General features: G+C 37.8%; 1 protein-coding gene across 1 annotated transcript in view; it reads left to right on the top strand.

Moving 5' to 3' along the window:
- The window catches only part of si:ch211-197n1.2 (EF-hand calcium-binding domain-containing protein 6), a 50,705-nt gene that overhangs the window by 19,262 nt on the left and 10,324 nt on the right, over positions 1-21,119 (top strand). The window contains exons 10-14 of the mRNA XM_051702251.1: positions 1,999-2,106; positions 2,508-2,573; positions 3,747-3,857; positions 19,421-19,523; positions 20,631-20,755. Coding sequence (XP_051558211.1) covers positions 1,999-2,106; positions 2,508-2,573; positions 3,747-3,857; positions 19,421-19,523; positions 20,631-20,755 — 513 coding nt within the window. The remainder of the gene's footprint in view (positions 1-1,998; positions 2,107-2,507; positions 2,574-3,746; positions 3,858-19,420; positions 19,524-20,630; positions 20,756-21,119) is intronic.

The raw sequence follows: 21,119 nt of genomic DNA on the forward strand, positions 1-21,119 counted from the left end.
AGTAAAAATGATTGAAATATTGATCTGTTTCTCATCCAAAGTGTTTGTATCACTTCAGAAGACATACACTATATTGCCAAAAGTATTCGCTCATCTGCCTTTAGACGCATATGAACTTAAGTGACATCCCATTCTTAATCCATAGAGTTTAATATGACGTTGGCCCACCCTTTGCAGCTATAACAGTTTCAGCTCTTCTGGGAAGGCTTTCCACAAGGTTTAGGAGTGTGTTTATGGGAATTTTTGACCATTCTTCCAGAAGTGCATTTGTGAGGTCAGACACTGATGTTGGACGAGAAGGCCTGGCTCACAGTCTTCGCTCTAATTCATCCCAAAGGTGCTCTATCGGGTTGAGGTCAGGACTCTGTGCAGGCCAGTCAAGTTCTTCCACACCAAACTCGCTCATCCATGTCTTTATGGACCTTGCTTTGTGCACTGGTGCGCAGTCATGTTGGAACAGGAAGGGGCCATCCCCAAACTGTTCCCACAAAGTTGGGAGCATGGAATTGTCCAAAATCTCTTGGTATGCTGAAGCATTCAGAGTTCCTTTCACTGGAACTAAGGGGCCAAGCCCAGCTCCTGAAAAACAACCCCACACCATAATCCCCCCTCCACCAAACTTCACAGTTGGCACAATGCAGTCAGACAAGTACCGTTCTCCTGGCAACCGCCAAACCCAGACTCGTCCATCAGATTGCCAGATGGAGAAGCGTGATTCGTCACTCCAGAGAACACGTCTCCACTGCTCTAGAGTCCAGTGGCGGCGTGCTTTACACCACTGCATCCGACGCTTTGCATTGCACTTGGTGATGTATGGCTTGGATGCAGCTGCTCGGCCATGGAAACCCATTCCATGAAGCTCTCTACGCACTGTTCTTGAGCTAATCTGAAGGCCACATGAACTTTGGAGGTCTGTAGCGATTGACTCTGCAGAAAGTTGGCGACCTCAGCACACTATGCGCCTCAGCATCCGCTGACCCCGCTCTGTCATTTTACGTGGCCTACCACTTCGTGGCTGAGTTGCTGTCATTCCCAATCGCTTCCACTTTGCCATAATACCACTGACAGTTGACTGTGGAATATTTAGTAGCGAGGAAATTTCACGACTGGACTTGTTGCACAGGTGGCATCCTATCACAGTACCACGCTGGAATTCACTGAGCTCCTGAGAGCGGCCCATTCTTTCACAAATGTTTGTAGAAGCAGTCTGCATGCCTAGGTGCTTCATTTTATACACCTGTGGCCATGGAAGTGATTGGAACATCTGAATTCAATTATTTGGATGGGTGAGCGAATACTTTTGGCAATATAGTGTATATTAAACCACTATGGATGGATTACATTTACTACGACTGTCTGTGCTTATTGGAGCTTTAAAGTGCTGATCACCATTGACTTGCAATTTTATTGACCTACAGAGATGAGATATTCTTCTAAAAATCTTTGTTTGTGTTCTGCAGAAGAAAGAAAGTCATACACATCTGGGAAGGCATGAGGGTGAGTAAATGATGAGAGAATTTTCCATTCTGGGTGAAGTATCCCTTTAAGCAAATCAAAACTATGTTATACTTTAGCTTCAAAGTAGTACGTTTCCTTCACACTTTGGTTTAACTCATGCATTTCCAAATGTTTTTTTAATTGAACGTTTTGTAAAGAAATTCATACACAATTTATATTTGTTTCCAAAACTAATTTTAAAACCTATTCAAGGATAAGTTTAAAGTGTTCATCAAAAGATCAAAGATTTTTAAAATCCTAAGAAAAATTAATGCAGTCCAAACTTATGACTGGTGGTGTATCAACTGTGTTACTAGGTCATATGTTTATTTTATACAATTAGTACTGTCAAATGTCTGTGAAATTTAAATAAAACATTCTGTTCTCTATAACCATAAACAAAATGTAAAGTTTATATATATATATATATATATATAAAGAGAACAAAATTCAAAGTTCAAAGCTCATACTATATGAATGATGGTTTCTCTTGCTCTGTAGGTTTCATTCTGATGAGAATATCAGTTGTGCGTCCTCTCCAAGTGCCATAGAGGCCAAATTAACTCGCCTGTTTCAGTCTGAATACATCTCCCTCCTTCAAACCTTTCAGTGAGTAAAGTACCATTCTCTTTTTCTCCTCTTTTTTCCATGTAAGAGCAAGCTCCCATTAACACTCTATAACTGAGCACTGGTGTCTTTTCTCTCTATTTTTACACACAAAGATGTTTTACGTCTTTTTGGGTCAAAGGTTGACAAGTTTTTAGTCTAATTAAAACTTTGCATTGTTCACCAAGAACCTCATCACAGAAACCCTTCAGCACAAATTAGTTTCTTTCCGAACCCCTTCAGCTCCACATCCTCTTGATTACTAGTGCTAAGTATCTCTTTTAAGCAGATGAAATGGACATTCTTTTACTGGGCACATTGCTGCTTATGCGTTTAGTAAATGCTCTCTAATGCTTTCTAAGTAGAGAATGTATTTTCATGTAGTAATATGTGTGTTTGCATAGGAACATTGATAAACTGGATAAAGGAACTATTAGTCAGGAGGAATTCAGATCAGCCATGGAGAGCAGGTACACATACAATATGTCTCTTACATTAAGTCTATCTCCGACTATATCTTCAACTGTTCACTTTCTACTCATGTAAAGGTTGATTAAGTTATTAATATCTACATTCATTTAACATGAATGTACATCTGTATAATTATTGGGATCTAAACTAGTGTTAGAAATTAACAAATAAAAAAATAAGAAACTAAACATAGAGTGTTGTCCAGTTATGTCAGGCACTTCAATTTAATCAAATTATTGAAATATATTCTCACTCAGAACAATTATGTCTGTGTATAATCAGGTCAAATATAAGAGTAGCTGTGAATAATGCAAAAAATAGTGTTACACAATAAACTGCTAGGATGCATTTTTAAATTATATTTTTTTCATCATCATCATCAAGAAAAAAACCCAATTCAGATTAACTGCACATTCAACAACACTCGCTTCTGAGACAGTAAATACAAGTAACCGACAGCTATTGAGTCACTAAGGTGTCTACAGAGGCACTAAACCCATAAGGAGATGAGGCCTAGAATATTATGAAATATTTCAAAGGCTAGATAATGGTTAAAAAAACCCAAACAAAAATAAAACCAGAGGAATTGTCCCCACATTTTAAATATGTAGGACATTTTTGTCACTTCATATGGCATTTCTGCCTCAGGCCCTGGTTAATTTCTGGTCCTCATCTAAACTGAGGGATAACCTAAATTTCTGATCTTACTAAGGCTTAAAATTCCCCTTTTTTTCCTCTGTCTTTAAAAACACATTTACCTCACCATAATCATCTTTATGTGAGCATGTAGAATTATAGTCAATTTGGACCATTTCGATCAGATCTGAAGGACAATCTCACATTTTATTCATAATCTTTGATAAGTTCATTTGTCTTTATCTGTGTTTCCTGGAGCGAAGTTTGTAGTTTGTGTGAGTGAATATTTGAGGGTTTGCATACATGTATGTGAAGTCTAATCCCTTGATTGACTGGCCACTGTGTGTCCAGCTCTGTGCGATGGACGGGTGAAGAGGGCAGTTGACCTTATGGCCTCTTGACTCTGCAGTGTGTGAGAGGGTCAATGAGTGGCGTATGCTTAGGGCCTGCTGGACTGACCGGTCCTGATGAGTGGACTCTCAGCCTTTGGTGACATCAGTGACCCCATGCTGACCTCTCCCCGACCTTCTCCACAGGTTTGGCCTGGAGATTTCCGACCCTCAGTTTGAGCAGCTGTTGGACAGGCTTCCTCTTGACCATCACGGAAATGTGCAGTACCCCATCTTCATGGCAGCCTTTGATACCAGGTACATACCACTTTTGACCGGTCAGTTTAGCATTTGCTATATATCACTGTTCAAGCTAGTTTGCACGCTACACCCTGAACCCACTCTGAACAATTTGTAGAACATATTGTTATGGCCTCTGCTTAGAGACACAAAAAGATGGAGTAAAAGATGAGTAATACACATCTTGGAATATGTCCAAAATGATTGGTCTGCTAAGAAGGATACTGGGGTAACTGACATATAATATGCATATAATCTTTTCTGATGAACATCAATATTTTAGATTAAAACTATATACAGTTCTGTGCAAAAGTGCAAAATAAGATGTTTCACAAAAATATTTGTCTTAAAATGGTAATTGATATCTTCAGATTTAGTGTGTAAATAGGAAATAAACATTTTAGACTCCTAAACATTCCTTTTGCAAGAAGAATAGAATAGAATAGAAGAACAGGGAGCCCTGCAACAGATGGCATGGCACCCACAGAGCCCCCCACTGAACATCGAGTCAGTCTGGGATTACAAGAAGAGACAGAAGCAATTGAGACAGCATAAATAGATAGAAGAACTGTGGCGAATTCTCAGGAGAACTGGTGTTGTTTTGAAGGCGTGGTGGTCACACCAAATATTGATTTAGCTTTTTTATGTTTTACTGGACTTTGTATGACGTTAATTGATAAATGAAAACAATTTATGGCATTATTTTTTAAAAACTGCTCACTATGCAGCATTTTTGCACTGTACTGTATATGCATATGCAAAAGTGTATATTTTAGATACTGTAACTTGTTACTATATCTTTTTAGATGTTCACCATTTTTAATAACTTTTTTGCCTTCACTAGTTCCGTTAAATGGTCCTTTTTTAAAAAAAGAACGCATATTGAAAAAATAGAAACATACTGTACAGTTTTAAATGGAGTACAGCACGAGCAGCACACTGCTTTCACAAATGCTGTCAAACTATTTTTCTTTATTTTATTATTATATTTATATTTTTTATAGACAAAATCTCTGTTCATTGGTGTCCAGCCAAATGTTAAAAATCAAAGAGAAACAATAAATTGACTTTTCTTTGATTACAGTAAATGACATGTCATGTCAATAGCACATTGCTAGACAATTATAATGACTTTTTCTTTACAAATCCTTTTTAGGCTCTGGTTCATCTTTTATAATAATTTTTAAATTATGAGTGTTTTGATTCTAACCAACAGACAATACAAGCCGTTGATCAAATGAAATGCCTTTCACTGGATTGTGTGTTAGTCAAAATGTACTGTAGTAGTACTTTGTGTTCTTTGTCTTTAAGTTTGTCAAAACTGCAACTGTTTGCATGATTTGTATTCAGTGAGAGGGAAGAGATTAAGTCTAGTGACATCATGCATCAGGGTGACTTTCTCCTCTGCTTTTGTATTTTATCCATTGTGTTTCACTGAAAGATGCAAAAACATGATATACTTTAGCCTAAAAAAGCATCATGGTCAGGTCTGTAGAATGCCTTTATATACAGTATATATATACTATTGTGTGCTTAATGTTGCCTAAAATTTATCAAACTGAAAATCACTGAAAAAGAAGTCATATTTCAATTGTTCTGAGTATTTTTATTCAATATCCCATATCTTTTTTTAAAGCATTTTAAAGTAGAATGCTTGTCATTTGCTTGTCGGCTTAGAGCATTTTGCATGTTGTTTTACCAAAGAAATTGATAGTTCAACTGAACGTGCTCAAATTTAAATTCAGAAACTTTTGAACTCACATTTTGCATGATAAAAACACGAGAACCAGTGGTAAAATAAATGCAACGCATAGTCTACATTTTGTTGTGAACCCAACAAATAGAGAACCATAAAAATGATTGAAAATGGGATGTTTTAGTTGTTATGAGCCCCTCAAATTTCAGTGTTTGTGCGAAGATGCTTTTAAATCGGAGGATATGAGGATTAGGACCTGACCACCCTGGGGGACCCATGTGAACTCCCCTAACCACCTAATGAATGACCGACAATAACCAACGCAATGTAAACGTTTCTTAAATAGAACAGGGTAATGAATTTTAATCTGCTAGAGTAGCAGCTCTGAGACATGTGGTTTTAGTGTGTGTATGTGTGTGTGTGTGTGTGTGTGTGTGTGTAGGGTGTGTGCACGCATCAAATGGGGGCAGGGTATAAGCTTAGCTACTCATTTTATTTTCTCTCTCAGTGTGTTTATGGGATAAAGACCTAGAAAACCAGCCTGGCTTAGTTGACAGGTGACAAGGGTTATACTGAATGGGGATTTTGTAATACTAACAGTGGGGAAAAAGCCCATGCACCAAGGGACCTCCTGAATAGAGAGAAAGAAAACTTTAGAACTTCTATACTCACAGAGAACAGTGAGAAAGGCCGACCATGCACCGCCAATGACAGCTACAAACTCTCACTCTCTCCCACTGTCCCATGAGAAATGCTAAATCATTCATGCTAAAGCAGGCTGATCCCGGTGTCAGTAGTTCATGTGTGGCATTTCCACTGTTTGGGTGAAACTTTGACATGTTAGTCAAACAGAGCTTTAGCTGTCAACATTCAGACCTCACCAGATTAACACTGCTCACATCACAGTTTAATGTTCCTTTGAGTTGAATCACATTATTGAACATTAAATTGGACATTTTATTTGTAGCAAAACACAATAAATACATTGTGTGTAGATAGAACTAAAAATCTTTTTTTAACTGTTTGCAATTCTAAAACAGACTTGATTTGCAGCTCAAGCTGAAGCTTGCTTATATTTTGCTCTTTGAGAGACTGCAAGCATCTGGAGGAGGTTAGGTACCTTTTTACAGATTGTGATGACTCGTTTCCACCTTAATCAGCAGTGTAAATCTAGCAAACTTTTTATATTTTCAATTTTGAATTATTTAGTATATAGTTATATCATTATTCTTTGTGTTATATTAACTTGACATTAATTAGGAGCAATGTTGGAGAAAATGATTCCAAAGATCCAAAGATTTTATTGCTCAGAGGTTGCTTTTTCATAGCTCAGGAAACATAAAGGAGTTTTCAGTTAATTTGTCTCAGATGTTGATAGTTCACCCATAAATAAAAATCCTCTCATTATTTATTCACCCTAATGCCATCCCAGATGTGTATGACCTTCTTTCTTCTGCTGAACACAAAACAAAGATTTTTAGAAGAATATCTCAGCTCTGTTGGTCCTCACAATGCAAGTTTATGGTGACCAGAACTCAGAAGGTCCAAAAAGAACATAAAGGCAGCATAAAAGTAATTTATAAGGCTCCAATGTTTAAATCTATGTCTTCTAAAGATATATGATAGGTGTGGGTGAGAAACAGATCAATATTTAAGTTGTGTTTATTTATTTTTTTACTGTGTATTTACACTTTCACTTTCACTTCCACATTCTGGTGCAGGCTGCTCAAAGGTGGAGATTTGTAGTAAAAAATGACATAAATATTGATCTGTTTCTCACCCACAACTATCATGTAACTTCAGAAGACATGGGTTTAACCACTGGAGTCTTGTAGATTACTTTTTATCCTTTTTGGACCTTCTGAGATCTGGTCACCATTCACTTGCATTGTGAGGACCAGCAGAGCTGAGATATTCTTCTAAAAATCTTTGTTTCATACGCAAAAGTCATACACATCTTGGATGGCATGAGGGTTAGTAATGATGAGAGAATTTTCATTTTTGGCACCCAAAAATGAAAATTCTGTCATTATTTACTCAACCTTATGTTGTTCCACACCGGTATGACTTTTTTTTCTTCTGTGGAACACGAGGAAACGTTAGGCAGCCTCAGTCACTATTCAATTTCATTGCATTTTTTATCCATATGACTGTAAACGTCTGGTGTTAGTGTGTGTAGTCTTCTGCCTTGATTTAACACCATTCCTCAGCTCAATTTCTTCTGCCTCTCCCAATGATTTGAAAACAGTTTAAGGGTTGTTGGGCCCCTCATAATATGTGTGGTCCCTATGGTGAGACAGAGAGAGCGAGCGGTCCCAAGGATGGGAAGATGTCAGATCTTCGTGTGGGAACCTCAGACGTCAAAATCTCAGATATCCCACCCTAATCTCTGGCAAAACATTTCGTTTTTCCTCTTTCTCTCCCTCTCTTTCCCTTCCTTCCATTTCCTCCACCCATTTACGGCTTTCATTTTTATTCATGGGGTGTAAAGGGGTTGAGATGGGGGTGTGGGGACAGGATCGGGATGGAAGGGGATAACTCCTTGAGCTGGGTCCAGGGCTCAGACCAGCTCTGCTGACAATGGCCACAGTGTTGTGCTGGGTGTTGTGAGCAGGCCGTTTGGACATTCTTCCCCTGTCAGTGGAAGCAGATCTGGGAGGTAGCGCTGCCCGGGATTACCATCTCATTAATAGCAGCCATGACTTTTGTTCAAAGACCGACTTGTGTAATGTTGCCATGTGGATGATGGGTAATCCGCTGAAGCTGCAGCTGTAGGGGACACTGGACACACAAACACACACACACACACACACACATGTTGGTGCAGCTATCATTATAAGGACTCTCCATAGACATAATGATTTTTATACTGTACGAACTATAGATTCTATCCCCTAACCCTAACATTACCCCTAAACCTAACCCTCACAAAAAACTTTCTGCATTTTTACATTTTCAAAAAAACAGTGTTTAGTAGGTTTTTTAAGTGATTTGAATTATGGGGACACTAGAAATGTCCTCATAAACCACATTTATAGCATAATTCCCTTGTAATTACCAGTTTGTAACCTAAAAAAAAGTCCTCGTAAACCACTTAAACCTGCCCACACACACACACACACACACACACATGTTGGTGCAGCTATCATTATGAGGACTCTCCATAGACATAATAATTTTTATACTGTACGAACTATAGATTCTATCCCCTAAACCTAACCCTACCCCTAAACCTAACCCTCACAAAAACCCTTTCTGCATTTTTACATTTTCAATAAAACATCGTTTAGTATGATTTTTTAAGCAAAAATGGTGATTTGAATTATGGGGACACTAGAAATGTCCTCATAACTCACATTTATAGCATAATACCCTTGTAATTACCAGTTTGTAACCTAAACAAATGTCCTCGTAAACCACTTAAACCTGCCCACATACACTTTGACTACACAATGTAACTCTCTTTTATTAAATAGGCTTTGAATACAAAGTCCTATTCATAGAAATTCATATAAAATCATAGACGTCAATATCAACAGACGTCTCATTTGCAAAATAACCTAAAAATCAATCTTAGTGAAATTAAAACTGCCTTATGATGTAATGACAGTAGGAAACATGCTGGGGAAATATTTGCAGAATGGCAAAGGTGCAAGAGAGGTTAGCTGAGAAAAAAGGGGTAATGTGACAAAATACAGAACGGAAGGTGTAGAAATAATATTAATACTACTTGTATTACATGTTGTCTAGGAGACGCATCAGAGAAAAAAAGAAAAAAAAATGAATACCATCTAAATTTTCTGAAGAAAATATAAGCAGTGCTTGTGTGTAAAATTTGCCACCACATTACTTGTTTGTTCTTGGTGGTTGCCATGGCGTTGCCTCTCTATTCAGGATGTCCCTTGGTGCATGGGATTTTTCCCCACTGTTAGTATTACAAAATCCCCATTCAGTATAACCCTTGTCACTATAGGTTGTTAGAGCGTTGTTACAGTATGTAGTTGCTAGGGTTTTGTGGGTGGTTGCTAGATGGATACTTACTGGCCAGTGTCAAAAGAGACTATCCTATCCCCAAGTCAGCATAATATTCTGGTCACTAGATATGGCTCACGTCCCTCCTGAAATATACAGTTAGTCTATGATTTTTCCTATTTTATCATCTGCCAGGAAAATATAATTAGTTTTTTGGTTTGGAAAATTAAGCACACCCCACCTCAATAAACCTTTTTGATGTTCCATTCTTGTCTGTAGCACAAAAAAATGTAAAGGTATATTCTGGGTTCAATACAAGTTAAGCTCAATCGACAGTATTTGTGGCATAATATTCCTAAAACCCTAAAACGACTGTAAAAACGATGATTTAAACAACTTTACAGCTCAACAGAAGAATTTATGTAAATGCTTTTATTATAAGTGTGGCATGGGGGGCGTGGTCATGTGTCGGTCTGCAGGAGAGGGAGAGCGGTAAGGCTCGTCACCTGTGTCGTGCTCTCTTGGTCACTCTCTCCCCTCTCTGACGCTCTGGTGTGCCTTTTCAGGTCTCCCTCCACCATCACTATAATGAGAGACAGGTGTTAGAGATAATTACGACCCAGGTGACAAGACTTACGGCTCTCCCTCTCCTGCAGACCAACACATGACCATGCCCCCCATGCCACAATAAGCTTCACATTACTGCCTTTAAACCCTCCAAAAACTGGCCCCATTCACTTCCATTGTAATTGCCTTAACGGTAACTTCGATTTTTGCTTTTTTTGAAAGAAAAGGAGAGACAAGTCGAAATAAGTTTTTGTGGTAATCAACATTATGCAGCAAATGCTGTCTATTAAGCTTGACTCGTATTGAACCCAGATTATTCCTTTAATAATTCCTATAATTATAATTCCTGAAATAATTCCTTTAATAGTGCTAGGGTTTTTTCAACACACCCATGTGATTATATTAACCCCTGTGTGTACATCTTAGACAGACACACACGCGCACACACACAAACTTGTTTTCATATCATTGTGGGGACTCTCCATTTTATGGATTTTATACAGATCTAACGATAATTTCTATCCCCTAATCCTAACCCTACCCCTAAACCTAAACCTCACAGAAACCTTTTTGCATTTTTACATTTTCAAAAAAACATCATTTAGTATGTTTACTAAGCCATTTCTCTCATGGGGACCGCTAGCTGGGCCCCACAAGATAGGTGATCTCAGTTTTTACTATCCTTTTGGGGGACATTTGGTCCCCACAATGTAGTATAAACATGTAAACACACACACACACACAAACACACTGCAAAAAATTAAAAAAATAAAATCACTTCATTGAAAAGCATCTTTGTTTCTATCCAACTGCCACAATAATTTCGAATTTTATTTATGATGATTATCTTCATCAATACATTTTAAGTGCAGGTTGTAACCTTTTTACCACTTTTTACTTTTCATTTTACTTTACTTTTAAGTTTGACATCAGGTTCCTTAAGTTTTAAATTGTAGTTGGATGAAATTTTTATAGTGCACACACATTCTCCCCTACAGCGCTCTCATGTGGCTCTTGTACTCTCTTTCACAAATTCCTCTCTCCACACACACGTCTCCTGCTCTCAGATGGTGGCCCAGATTAAACCAAACAATACAGTTCCAAATGTGCATCTACTTATTCCTCTCTTTTACTCACTCACTCACTCCATCCTCAGAAGAGATGAAATGAAAAAAAAAAAAAAATAAGCAGGCCATTCATTCACAATTTATCTCTGTGGGTGTCTCATCTCTGTGAGTGATTGGACTCCTTCCTCCCTCATGCTCCCTCTTCTTTTAATTTCAAATCCCTCTATCTCTGCTTGAGAAGAACAGTGGGTCTGTGAGGAGTTAAACCGACCCCTTGTCTGTTAAAACAACATGTTGTCTCTCCTCTCTGATGATCAGGCATCTGCGGCTGAGAGGGGGTCTGCCAATGGCTCAAAATAAATTTTGGAAAACCAGGGTGGCAACCTGAAATGGATGTATATATTCATCTATGCAACTACTAGCATGTTAAAATGTCTAAATTCATTTGATTAGGTCTATAAATCATTGCGTCAACTCACAGTCTGAGTTTGAGAAACTGAGTGGTTGTGAGGTTTGTGAGTTTAAGATATTTTAGAGACTTTTTAGAGGCAAAAAAATAAAAAAAGAATTTCAAATATTTTAAAAAAAAAATTCTCGGTTTCATTAAATAAGCTGTTTTCTTGCTGAAAATATTATTGAAAACTTTTAATTAAATGTTTGCAAATCAGTATATGGGGGTTTAATATACTACAAATTGTGTATTTATTTTTATAATTAAGAATATTGAAACTTATGCGTTAGCTTTTTTATATGCATTTATTCATCAAGAATCCCCTAACAATTTGAATATGAAAAATATGAAATATAGTTGCTGTGTTTGGTGAATGAATGTAAATATTCAGTGAATGTGAATATTTACTGAATAATTCTATTAATTAAAATTCTATTTAATTTTATTTAATAGAACATTAAAAAATCCACTCAGTGGATCTTGGTTTCTTTACACTTTGAACAGTGCATGAGCATCTGTGTGTGGTGTGCAAAAGTACTTCTGGTAGTTGGTGTGTGGTTAGTTTATTTGGCTTTACGTCAATGTCATGTCCTGCTGTGTTGGTTTTGTGGCAGGGCTGTTGGACATGGGAGTCCTGCTGAGATGTCCGTGGCTGGGTCACAAGGTCTCTTCCTTCTCTCAGCATCCACAGGTCCACTAATATACAGTATTCAGCCTCTATGATGAATTATCATTATTTAGCTGTAGCTCTGCTGTGATTTGGAAGTTCATACTTTCAAATCAGATGGACACTCAGTCCTTGTTTAATAGCTTTTTTCAGAAACTTTTCACACAGCTTTTCGTAAACACTTACTTTAACACACGTTCACGTTCAAAATGTTTACGGACACCAACATTTTCATTTTGTTGATTTTCTGGCCCGTTCAAGTCAGCCTTTTCTGCTATATTAACACTGAAATAAAGAATGCTCTTTTGAAGGCATACTAACAACTTTGTCAGAGCCACAGTGCACAAACACAAACATAATGCCTCTTGTAGTCAGTGTCACTACTTTTCATCTTTCTGAACTGCTATGAACATTCTTATTTGGAGAACTTCTGTCTTTTAAACGTTGCCATCTCTTTCTCCCTTCTCTTTTTCTCTCCCTTTACCCAAAGCGTCACTCTCTGCTCTAGCTCATGACCTTTCAAGCCAGCGGTCCGCCCACCTCGTTCGGACTGTGGCCCTTGGATGGCCCAAAAAGCTGCCCCAAAGCCTGGGGAGTGGTTGTCCTCTCTTGAGCACAATAGAGCCACGGCTATCCGCTCAGGCGAGCCCGGCCCCCATCAACTCATCCAAGCGCACAGGAAACACATTAGCCTAGACTGGGCTTTGTACATCCAGCTTTTCTCATGTGCTTCTTCATAGTTTAGCTAACACTTCAAGACCATCAGGTGTCTGCATGGTTTGACCACTCCAGTTGCTCTCAAAGCAGTCAGTGCAGCAAGGCCATTTCACTGTCAGGTCTTGTTGCTCTCCCTGTTCGCCACTCAAGCGAGAACAGTTGGAATTCTGGAAATTCAGAAACACAAAGCGGATTGCTAATTTTAAAGGGTTTCTCATGGATTCCCATAAATAGTATGAAGTAGGGGTTGCACGACTACTGATTTTTAATAGTCGACTAGTCGAGCCCTATTAGTCGTGTTGAATTCGACTTGTTATGACGTCAACCTCCACGGGTGGCGCAGAATTTCCGCTCCACTACCCATTAAAATATACAATAAAAAGATACGTTTGCTTCAATGTAATGGGTTTTAGCTAGTTATAAGTCATTTAAAAAATAGCAACTTAGCTACATGTCATCAGGCATTAGATAGCCAGGCTGTGCCTGGGGTCCTATAGGTTGCCATGGAAATATGCATATGTAGTTTGAAACCTGAGGGGGAAATTATGAGCGTCTGTCCGAGCGTTGTTTTGTATGTTTTAGTGTAGGACTACCTGTAGTTGCTGGCAGTTCCCCCTTCTCTTGCACAGATGATTACAGGCGGACACAGGATCTAGCGTGCATGATAGGGATGCATTCCATCATGTCATCGTACTCCAACTTGAAGTGTTTTTGTACACAAGAAAATTAACAAAGCAAATAAAAGCTGAAAACGTGATGGAAATAAGCCTCAACACAATGAAATAAAGCCTCAACACAGCAGAAAATCCACAGCACAATGGAAACAAGCCACAACACAAACAAATTAAGAAACAGCACAGCGAAATTAACAGAAAATAAATACTTTTTAAGCATTGCATTTTAAGTTGTGTGGCAGTCTGACTCAATGCATGAGAGATCATTAGGGCTGCTCGGAGGATGCAGAGAGCTACTTGTTCCACTGCATTCCACTGAGTTCCCCGGTCGATGTGTCACAAGAGTGTTGACCAGGGATCTGAGCGTTTCCCCTGAGCGATTCGGCATTTGAGCATGGGCCTGTCACGATAACTACTTTTGTTGGACGACATATTGTCCCAGAAATAATTGCGATAAACGATATTATTGTCATTTTAAGACCGTTTTATGTCACTGATATAATGATAATATTATAGCATAATAATGCAAGTACACCCTTTCAAAGAACAATGAATTTTTAATTCTTAAGAATATTCAGACTTTGGAATCAGAATGTAAAAAAAAATTAAAATTGGGAAGGCCCCTCTCCATCTCCAACTGTGGTTTTTGTTCCCAGCTCGGAAAACTGGGTGGGGTGGTTATGTTAATGTTTTAGATGAGCTTTTAGGTTAGTTGTATTGCAACTTTTCTTTGCCACTGTTTTTAACAAAGTCGGCATGCCGGCTCATTCACGTTAATGGACTCTCCTCTCTCATTCGGCTTAAAGCTAAAATGTTCCCACACTGGAGCTGTGGAATGCGGCTTTGAAACCAAGTCCATTTGGACTTATTCTTCCAAACTTTCTGGCTGGAATTATGCAGTCATTGGGGAAAAAACCTATTACAGAGCTCAACAGTAAGCATCGTCATGTGCTTGTCCTTTGGACAAGTAAATTGATCATTCAATTCATCATTCATAAAAAAGTTACTTGTCCAGAGACAAAAACAAAAGAAAGGATGTAAGACAGAAAAAAAAATAAAAGCCTCCATCATCATCATTTACACCTGATAGGGATTAAGAACACAGTGCAGAAATATGGTAAATCATTACTAACGCTCAAGCCTGTATGAATTTCTCTCTTCTGAGGAACACAGAATTAGATTTTTGGCAGAATGTTAGTCACAGTCACTATTCACTGTCACTGCATTTTTTTTTCTCCATAAAATAAAAGTGGATTGAGACTGAAACTTACATTGTCCCTAACATCTCTCTTTGAGTTCCACGGAAGATAGAAAGTCAGACGGGGTTGGAACAACATGAAGGCGAGTAATTATGACAGAATTTTTGGTAACACTTTACAATAAGGTTCATTTACATTAGATAGTTCATTAGCTATCATGAACTAACAATGAACAATATTTTACAACATTTATCAATCTTAGTTAATGTTAGTTACTAAAGAAAATACAATTGTTCATTGTTAGTTCATAGTGCATTAACTAATGTTAACATATAAAACTGATGTAGTTAACTAACGTTAACAAATGGAACCTTTTTGTAAAGTGTTACCAAATGTAAATTTTTCGGTAAATCATATCTTTGAGAGTACAAGTCAGTTCTCACCAGTTGCATTAAAAACTGCTGATTAATATTGACAAAATGCATTGAAAATGTTAACAGATAAAATCCTGAGAGAACCTTGCTGCTAAATCAGTTATGCTGTATATTCAAAACAGATATGCATATTAAAGACAGATAATGTTTTCATTGTGTGTAATTTATTAATGTTATAGTATTAATAATATTATAATGTATATTGTTATATACTTATTAAAATTGACTGATTCACATGGCAGAGAAAATACCTCGGATACATACATTAGATGGAGCTCTAGAATGATGAGAGATGTAACGAGTGCATAAGTCTGTTTTAAGCGTTTCGCTTCACTCTACAGATGGTATTATTAAATTTTGCTTGCAATACATTTTGTTTTTCGTCAGTGTACACGGTTACTTTTCAAAACTTGATCCGACACTGAATGCTCAAGCAGCCTAATGTACACTTAGAAAACACCTGATGTTGCTATAACAATGCAAAAAGCACTTACCAGTTTGCTTGAGGTGAAAATCAGCCCTCATTTCCTGTTTAATTAATCAATCGCACGATCATGGAGAACATCTCTCTTTCTCAATGGCAATACCAGCAGTGATGACAGCCAACTCATCAGCATGATCTCGCACTTTTGGCTTTCATATTACGTACATCACTTAAGGCCAGCTAGAAGGCCTAGATGGGGACATATCCTAAGACCACACCCACAAGAACAAATAAATCTGATTGGTTGATGAATCTGACAATCTGACTTTAGATGCCTATTCACTGCAGTGTTGAGGGATTCTGTAGAAATTCTGAAGGCCTAACAGGGTGGAACTCAGACTCACGGGCTGCTTTGGCTAAGGAGCATGGCTTCGGGCATGCGATTTGTGAAACAGTTGTCAAAATTCTCTTTAACTTGCCCATTCAAAATTTCCACTTGTCCCGGACAAGTGTTAATGTTGAGCCCTGTATTAAAACACCTATTAGCCTCGAGTAACATGTAATCTTCACCTGTCACTGTCTGCTCTGTGTGTGTGGAGGAGCTGCCTGAGCCCTGCCTCTGACAAAAAAGAGCAGACGAGAGGACAGAAGCAGCGCGACTGGCTAAAATGTTGGTGACATTCATTCTTATTGAAACAAGCATGCATGTAAACACAATGGGCAATATCGAGGTCAGCAAAAATGATCGAGGTCATGTCCATATATCGTACGATAAGTCGATAACGTCATTATTGTGACAGGCCTAGGTGGCGCTAGGGTTGGGCTTACTGGGCTTAAGCCCCAGATGTTTCAGGAAAAGCCCTGAATGTTTTTATAACCTTGTACTAATCATAAAGTTTTCACGTGTACAGTAAAATAAAATCCTTTAGAACCGCTTTTCTGCGAGCTGTGCATCAAACAGTGTCTCCTTTTACGTTAATTCACTCCTGACAAGAACCGCCCACTCAGACAAGAAGTACTGATTGACATGTAAACTGGCCAATCGTCATAAGAGGTTACATACAGTACGATCCTGCCAATGAGATTGGTACATGTGGTTTGCGTAGGCTTTCACTTGAATGGATATGGATGCATATGTTATTTGTGCAAGACTTTTCTCTGTGTTTAATTATAATTGGCTTCAGCAAGTGTGAATGTGTGTTATGTATATACATGTTTGTGTTCGAGGGGATGGGACTTCGAATTTTGATATATTGAGAACCAAAAAAAAAAATTACGAAACATATCGAGGCAAAACTTGATATTTCGAAATTTGCAACATTGTTTTCTGTCCATGTGATCATAAATAAAACCTTCAAACATCATAATCTCTCTATTGCTTTATTTTACCTCTACTGCGCTTTTTTCTACACTGTTTACAGGGTTCACACAACAAGGTCCTTGAAGGGCTTAAAATGCTTAGCTTTTAGAAATGTAAGTACTATAATACCTGGAAATCACCTTGTTTTGTTGAAATGTGCTTGAGATTAAAACCATGTAATGTGTGTCCATCAAAGATGAGATCCTGCTCTCCACTTTCACTGAATAATGCATCTTTTAAAATCCCTTTTGTACTTTACAGTCAGATAAAAAAGTAAAAAGAAATATGAATTTTAATCACAAATAGCACGATTGTGCTAAAAATCAAGACTTCTCTCTCATTAATGAATGAACTTAAACAACTGTGTGCAAGTGTGTGACGTGCACGTTGAACACTTAAAGTGACAGAAACCTTTATAGCGCTTGTAATACAAATGAATGTAAACTCATTGTTATTACTTGTAAATTGTACATTCATTATTATCATATCATTATTATGTATACAATGTCATGATATAATATTAATTTATAGAATGTAGAATTTTTATATTTTTAAATGTGATTATAATTATGGTGACAAACCAGTTATTAAAAATAAATATACACTTAATCGTGCTATTTCAGGACAGGTTCTGTTCAGTTCCATTGCTTGTCCTGCACCTGATCAGCTTGAATGTACTCCACTATTTTTTAAGGCATATTTGTTTGTGATCTTTTCTGATGGGGAAAGGTATATGAGCAACTCATTTATTATTTAAACTTTGAGCATTTATATTGTGTATAAAAATTATAAAGTGCATTTTTGCGAAAAAAATAAAATAAAATACAAAAATAAAAATAAAAATGTTTCTCTCATACTTTGTCATTTAAGTGTTAATGCACTGAGATTATATAGAATTGTTAACCTCATAGCATTTATCAAACCAAATTGTGAGATGACCATATCATCCCATCCCTAGTTTGTGTATAATATGAATAGATGACATAAAATTGTGCTTGACGAATGAGTAAGGAATCTTTACTTTTTATAGATCATCTTTATTTATGTATTTATTGATCAATTCTCACAAAAACAGACTCTAAAATTCAGTGGTTGGAAAGAAGTTGGGATTCACTGTCAGCATACTATAAAAGAGGAATGGACTGGCTTTCCTGTCATCAATGACTGCAGCAGTGCACATGTTAAACCTTACCTGTGCTGCACTTTTGTTTGTACAGTAAATATAATATCTTGGAATGTCTGTCATTCTCACTTTGAGGTCATACGTTTTTGTTGATGAATACAGTATAACAATTTGTGGATGTTCTGTAGGCAGGTTCCTAAAATAGGAATAACAGCTCTAGATTTGTAGGTTGATTGTCTATAGTGGTGGAATAAAACAGTTGGTAGATCTGAAAAGTTTTCAATCCAACTCATTTTATGCTCAGGCATACATTTTATGTTTTGTATTCTTTAAACAATATTGAAAGATTTACTTCATTTAAAAATCTCTTTCCAATGTAACTTTTAAATATATTTTAAAGTGTATCCCATGTATAATAATGCATACATAGATGTCTCTGGGCTAAGTCCCGGATGTCCACTGACCCTAGAACTGCCCCTGGGCTACAGCCTGAATACAGCCCATTTTTGCAGGAGCAGGACACCTTATAAAAGCTGCCAGTATGCAGGAATAACTGCAGGTACTGTGACGTCATTTTCGCATCATTGCCCATTATGGATTCGAGCAAATGTTGATGTGCATTAAGAGTTTTAGTAGAAACTCAACCAGGTATTGGCCAGATCACTTATGGACAAATAAGTACAAGAGTTTTTATAACATTTTTTTTTTATAATTTTGTTTTGGTGTATCTTATTAATTTCATCGTGTTGTGGCTTAAATTTGTTGTGTTTTTATTTTTTCCATTGTGTTGTGGCTTATTTCCGTTGTGTTTTCAGCTTTTATTTGCTTTTATCAGCCCCCACACCCGCTGGCAAGTTTCCGAAACGTAGGATTGCGGGGGAAGCTTAATTTATATTCATCAGCAAAAGCACTACCTGATTGGTCAGAGAAACTATAACCCAACCAGTAAACCTAACCCTAACAAAATCAGTTGGGCTTTCCTCATTAATATGAGTCTTCATTTGCCATGCTACGTTTTGGAAATCCGCCACCGATATATTTCCTACAGACGCATTTTGTAAATCAAGTGGAAAGCGAATAGTTGACTTCAGGCTGACAGTGTCGACTACATTATTAACAGTCGACTAGTCTATGCAACCACTAGTATGAAGTAATCACAAATGATCTTGAAACCAAAGCCATGGTCTAAAAGACTTTTTCTTTTCCTTTCTCTTCTTATTGCTCCCTCAGGAAAGGAGTTCCCAGTCTCTTCCAGGCAGCTGCCCAGACTGCCTTGAATACTGATTCAAGCCAGGAGAAGAGCTCATTGGAACCGAATCGAAGTGACCATGAGGTATGATGTCAGTCATGATATCAGGGTTGAGCTCAGTATCATTTCAGTCAACTTATTCACCATGAGACACATGGAAGTAGCTCAGTTACGAAATCAGTTGCCTGGTACAACTTTCAGTTATACAGTTTAGCTGTCATTATGCAAAAATATCTGACTGAAGATTTCAGTGATTGACCAGTCAGAATAAAGTATTCCAGAGAGCTGTGTGAGGAATTATTCTGGCTGTAAAACACATTTGTAGCAGCAAAGTCGCTGATATACACACAACTGTGACCGCACATTCATAGAATTCCATTACATAGTTACGTTGTTTTCTGGCAAATATGGCTCATAGTTAGGCTAATGAACTACATTCCTTGATGGAAGAATTTTGTATTATTTTCTCCCCAATTTGGAATGCCCAGTTTCCAATGTGCTCTAAGTCCTCATGGTGGCGTAGTGACTCGCCTCAATCCGGGTGGCGGAGGACAAATCTCAGTTGCCTCCGCGTCTGAGACCGTCAATCCGCACATCTTATCACGTGGCTTGTTGAGCGTGTTAACCTCCTCGTGGTCGCTATAATGTGGTTTTCTCTCAATGGGGCACGTGGTGAGTTGTGCGTGGATGCCGCGGAGAATGGCGTGGGCATCCACACGCGCTTCATCTCTGTGGCATCCACACACAACTCACCACGCACCCCACCAAGAGCGAACCACATTATAGCGACCACAAGGAGGTTAACTCATGTGACTACCCTCCCTAGCAACCGGGCCAATTTGGGATTCAAACTAGTGACTCCAAGGGTGGTAGTCAGTGGCTTTGCTCGCTGAGCTACCCAGGCCCCCCCTTTGTGGAAGAATTTTAAAGTTTATTGTGATTATTATTATTAATTTTAAATTATATTTTTTTACATTGTTTATCTGTATCTTTTAGTAAATTGCTACTGCAACCATTTTATAAAAGCAATAGACCGCTCAAGGCCATATATTACAGTGACTCTGCCGCACAGCTTCTACTAACTTGCCGCATTATTTCTGCTAAGCTAAATTGGAGTTCTATAGACAACCATCCCAAATCAACACTAAATAAAAGTTCTCATATATTTAGTGAACATATATTGTTTTTCAGCTGTTTAGGCTGGTGAAGAGTGTGGTGGCCAATCGTTACAGAGATGTACTGAGACAGTTTGAAGAGCTGGATGAGAAAAACACGAGACGTCTCACTCAAGAGGACATGTACCAGTTACTTAAAAGGTGGTGGCCACACACAAAAGAAATTGATTCCTTCACATTTGTGTTTCTCCATATTCCAAAGAATTTGATCACTGAAATAATGCATATCTCAATATATCATTAGAGCACAATAGTTTAACAGTGACCCATTTAGGAGTCAAAGAATGCATGAATTTAAAATTAATCATTTATTAGTTTTCAGGTATTATGTCTTTATTAGTTCTAACAGCTTCTCAGTTTGTAGTCAGTACTTCAGGAGATTATCTGAAGGGCATTATATGGTTGTCTCCAAAACACACACACACACACACACACACACACTATTGATGTTTATGCTAGAATGTGGAGTGCATTCCTCCTCATTGTCTATACCACCATGCCAAAT

Source organism: Myxocyprinus asiaticus, chromosome 7 (genome assembly GCF_019703515.2).
Source record: "Myxocyprinus asiaticus isolate MX2 ecotype Aquarium Trade chromosome 7, UBuf_Myxa_2, whole genome shotgun sequence".
NCBI classification, from domain to species: Eukaryota; Metazoa; Chordata; class Actinopteri; order Cypriniformes; family Catostomidae; genus Myxocyprinus; species Myxocyprinus asiaticus.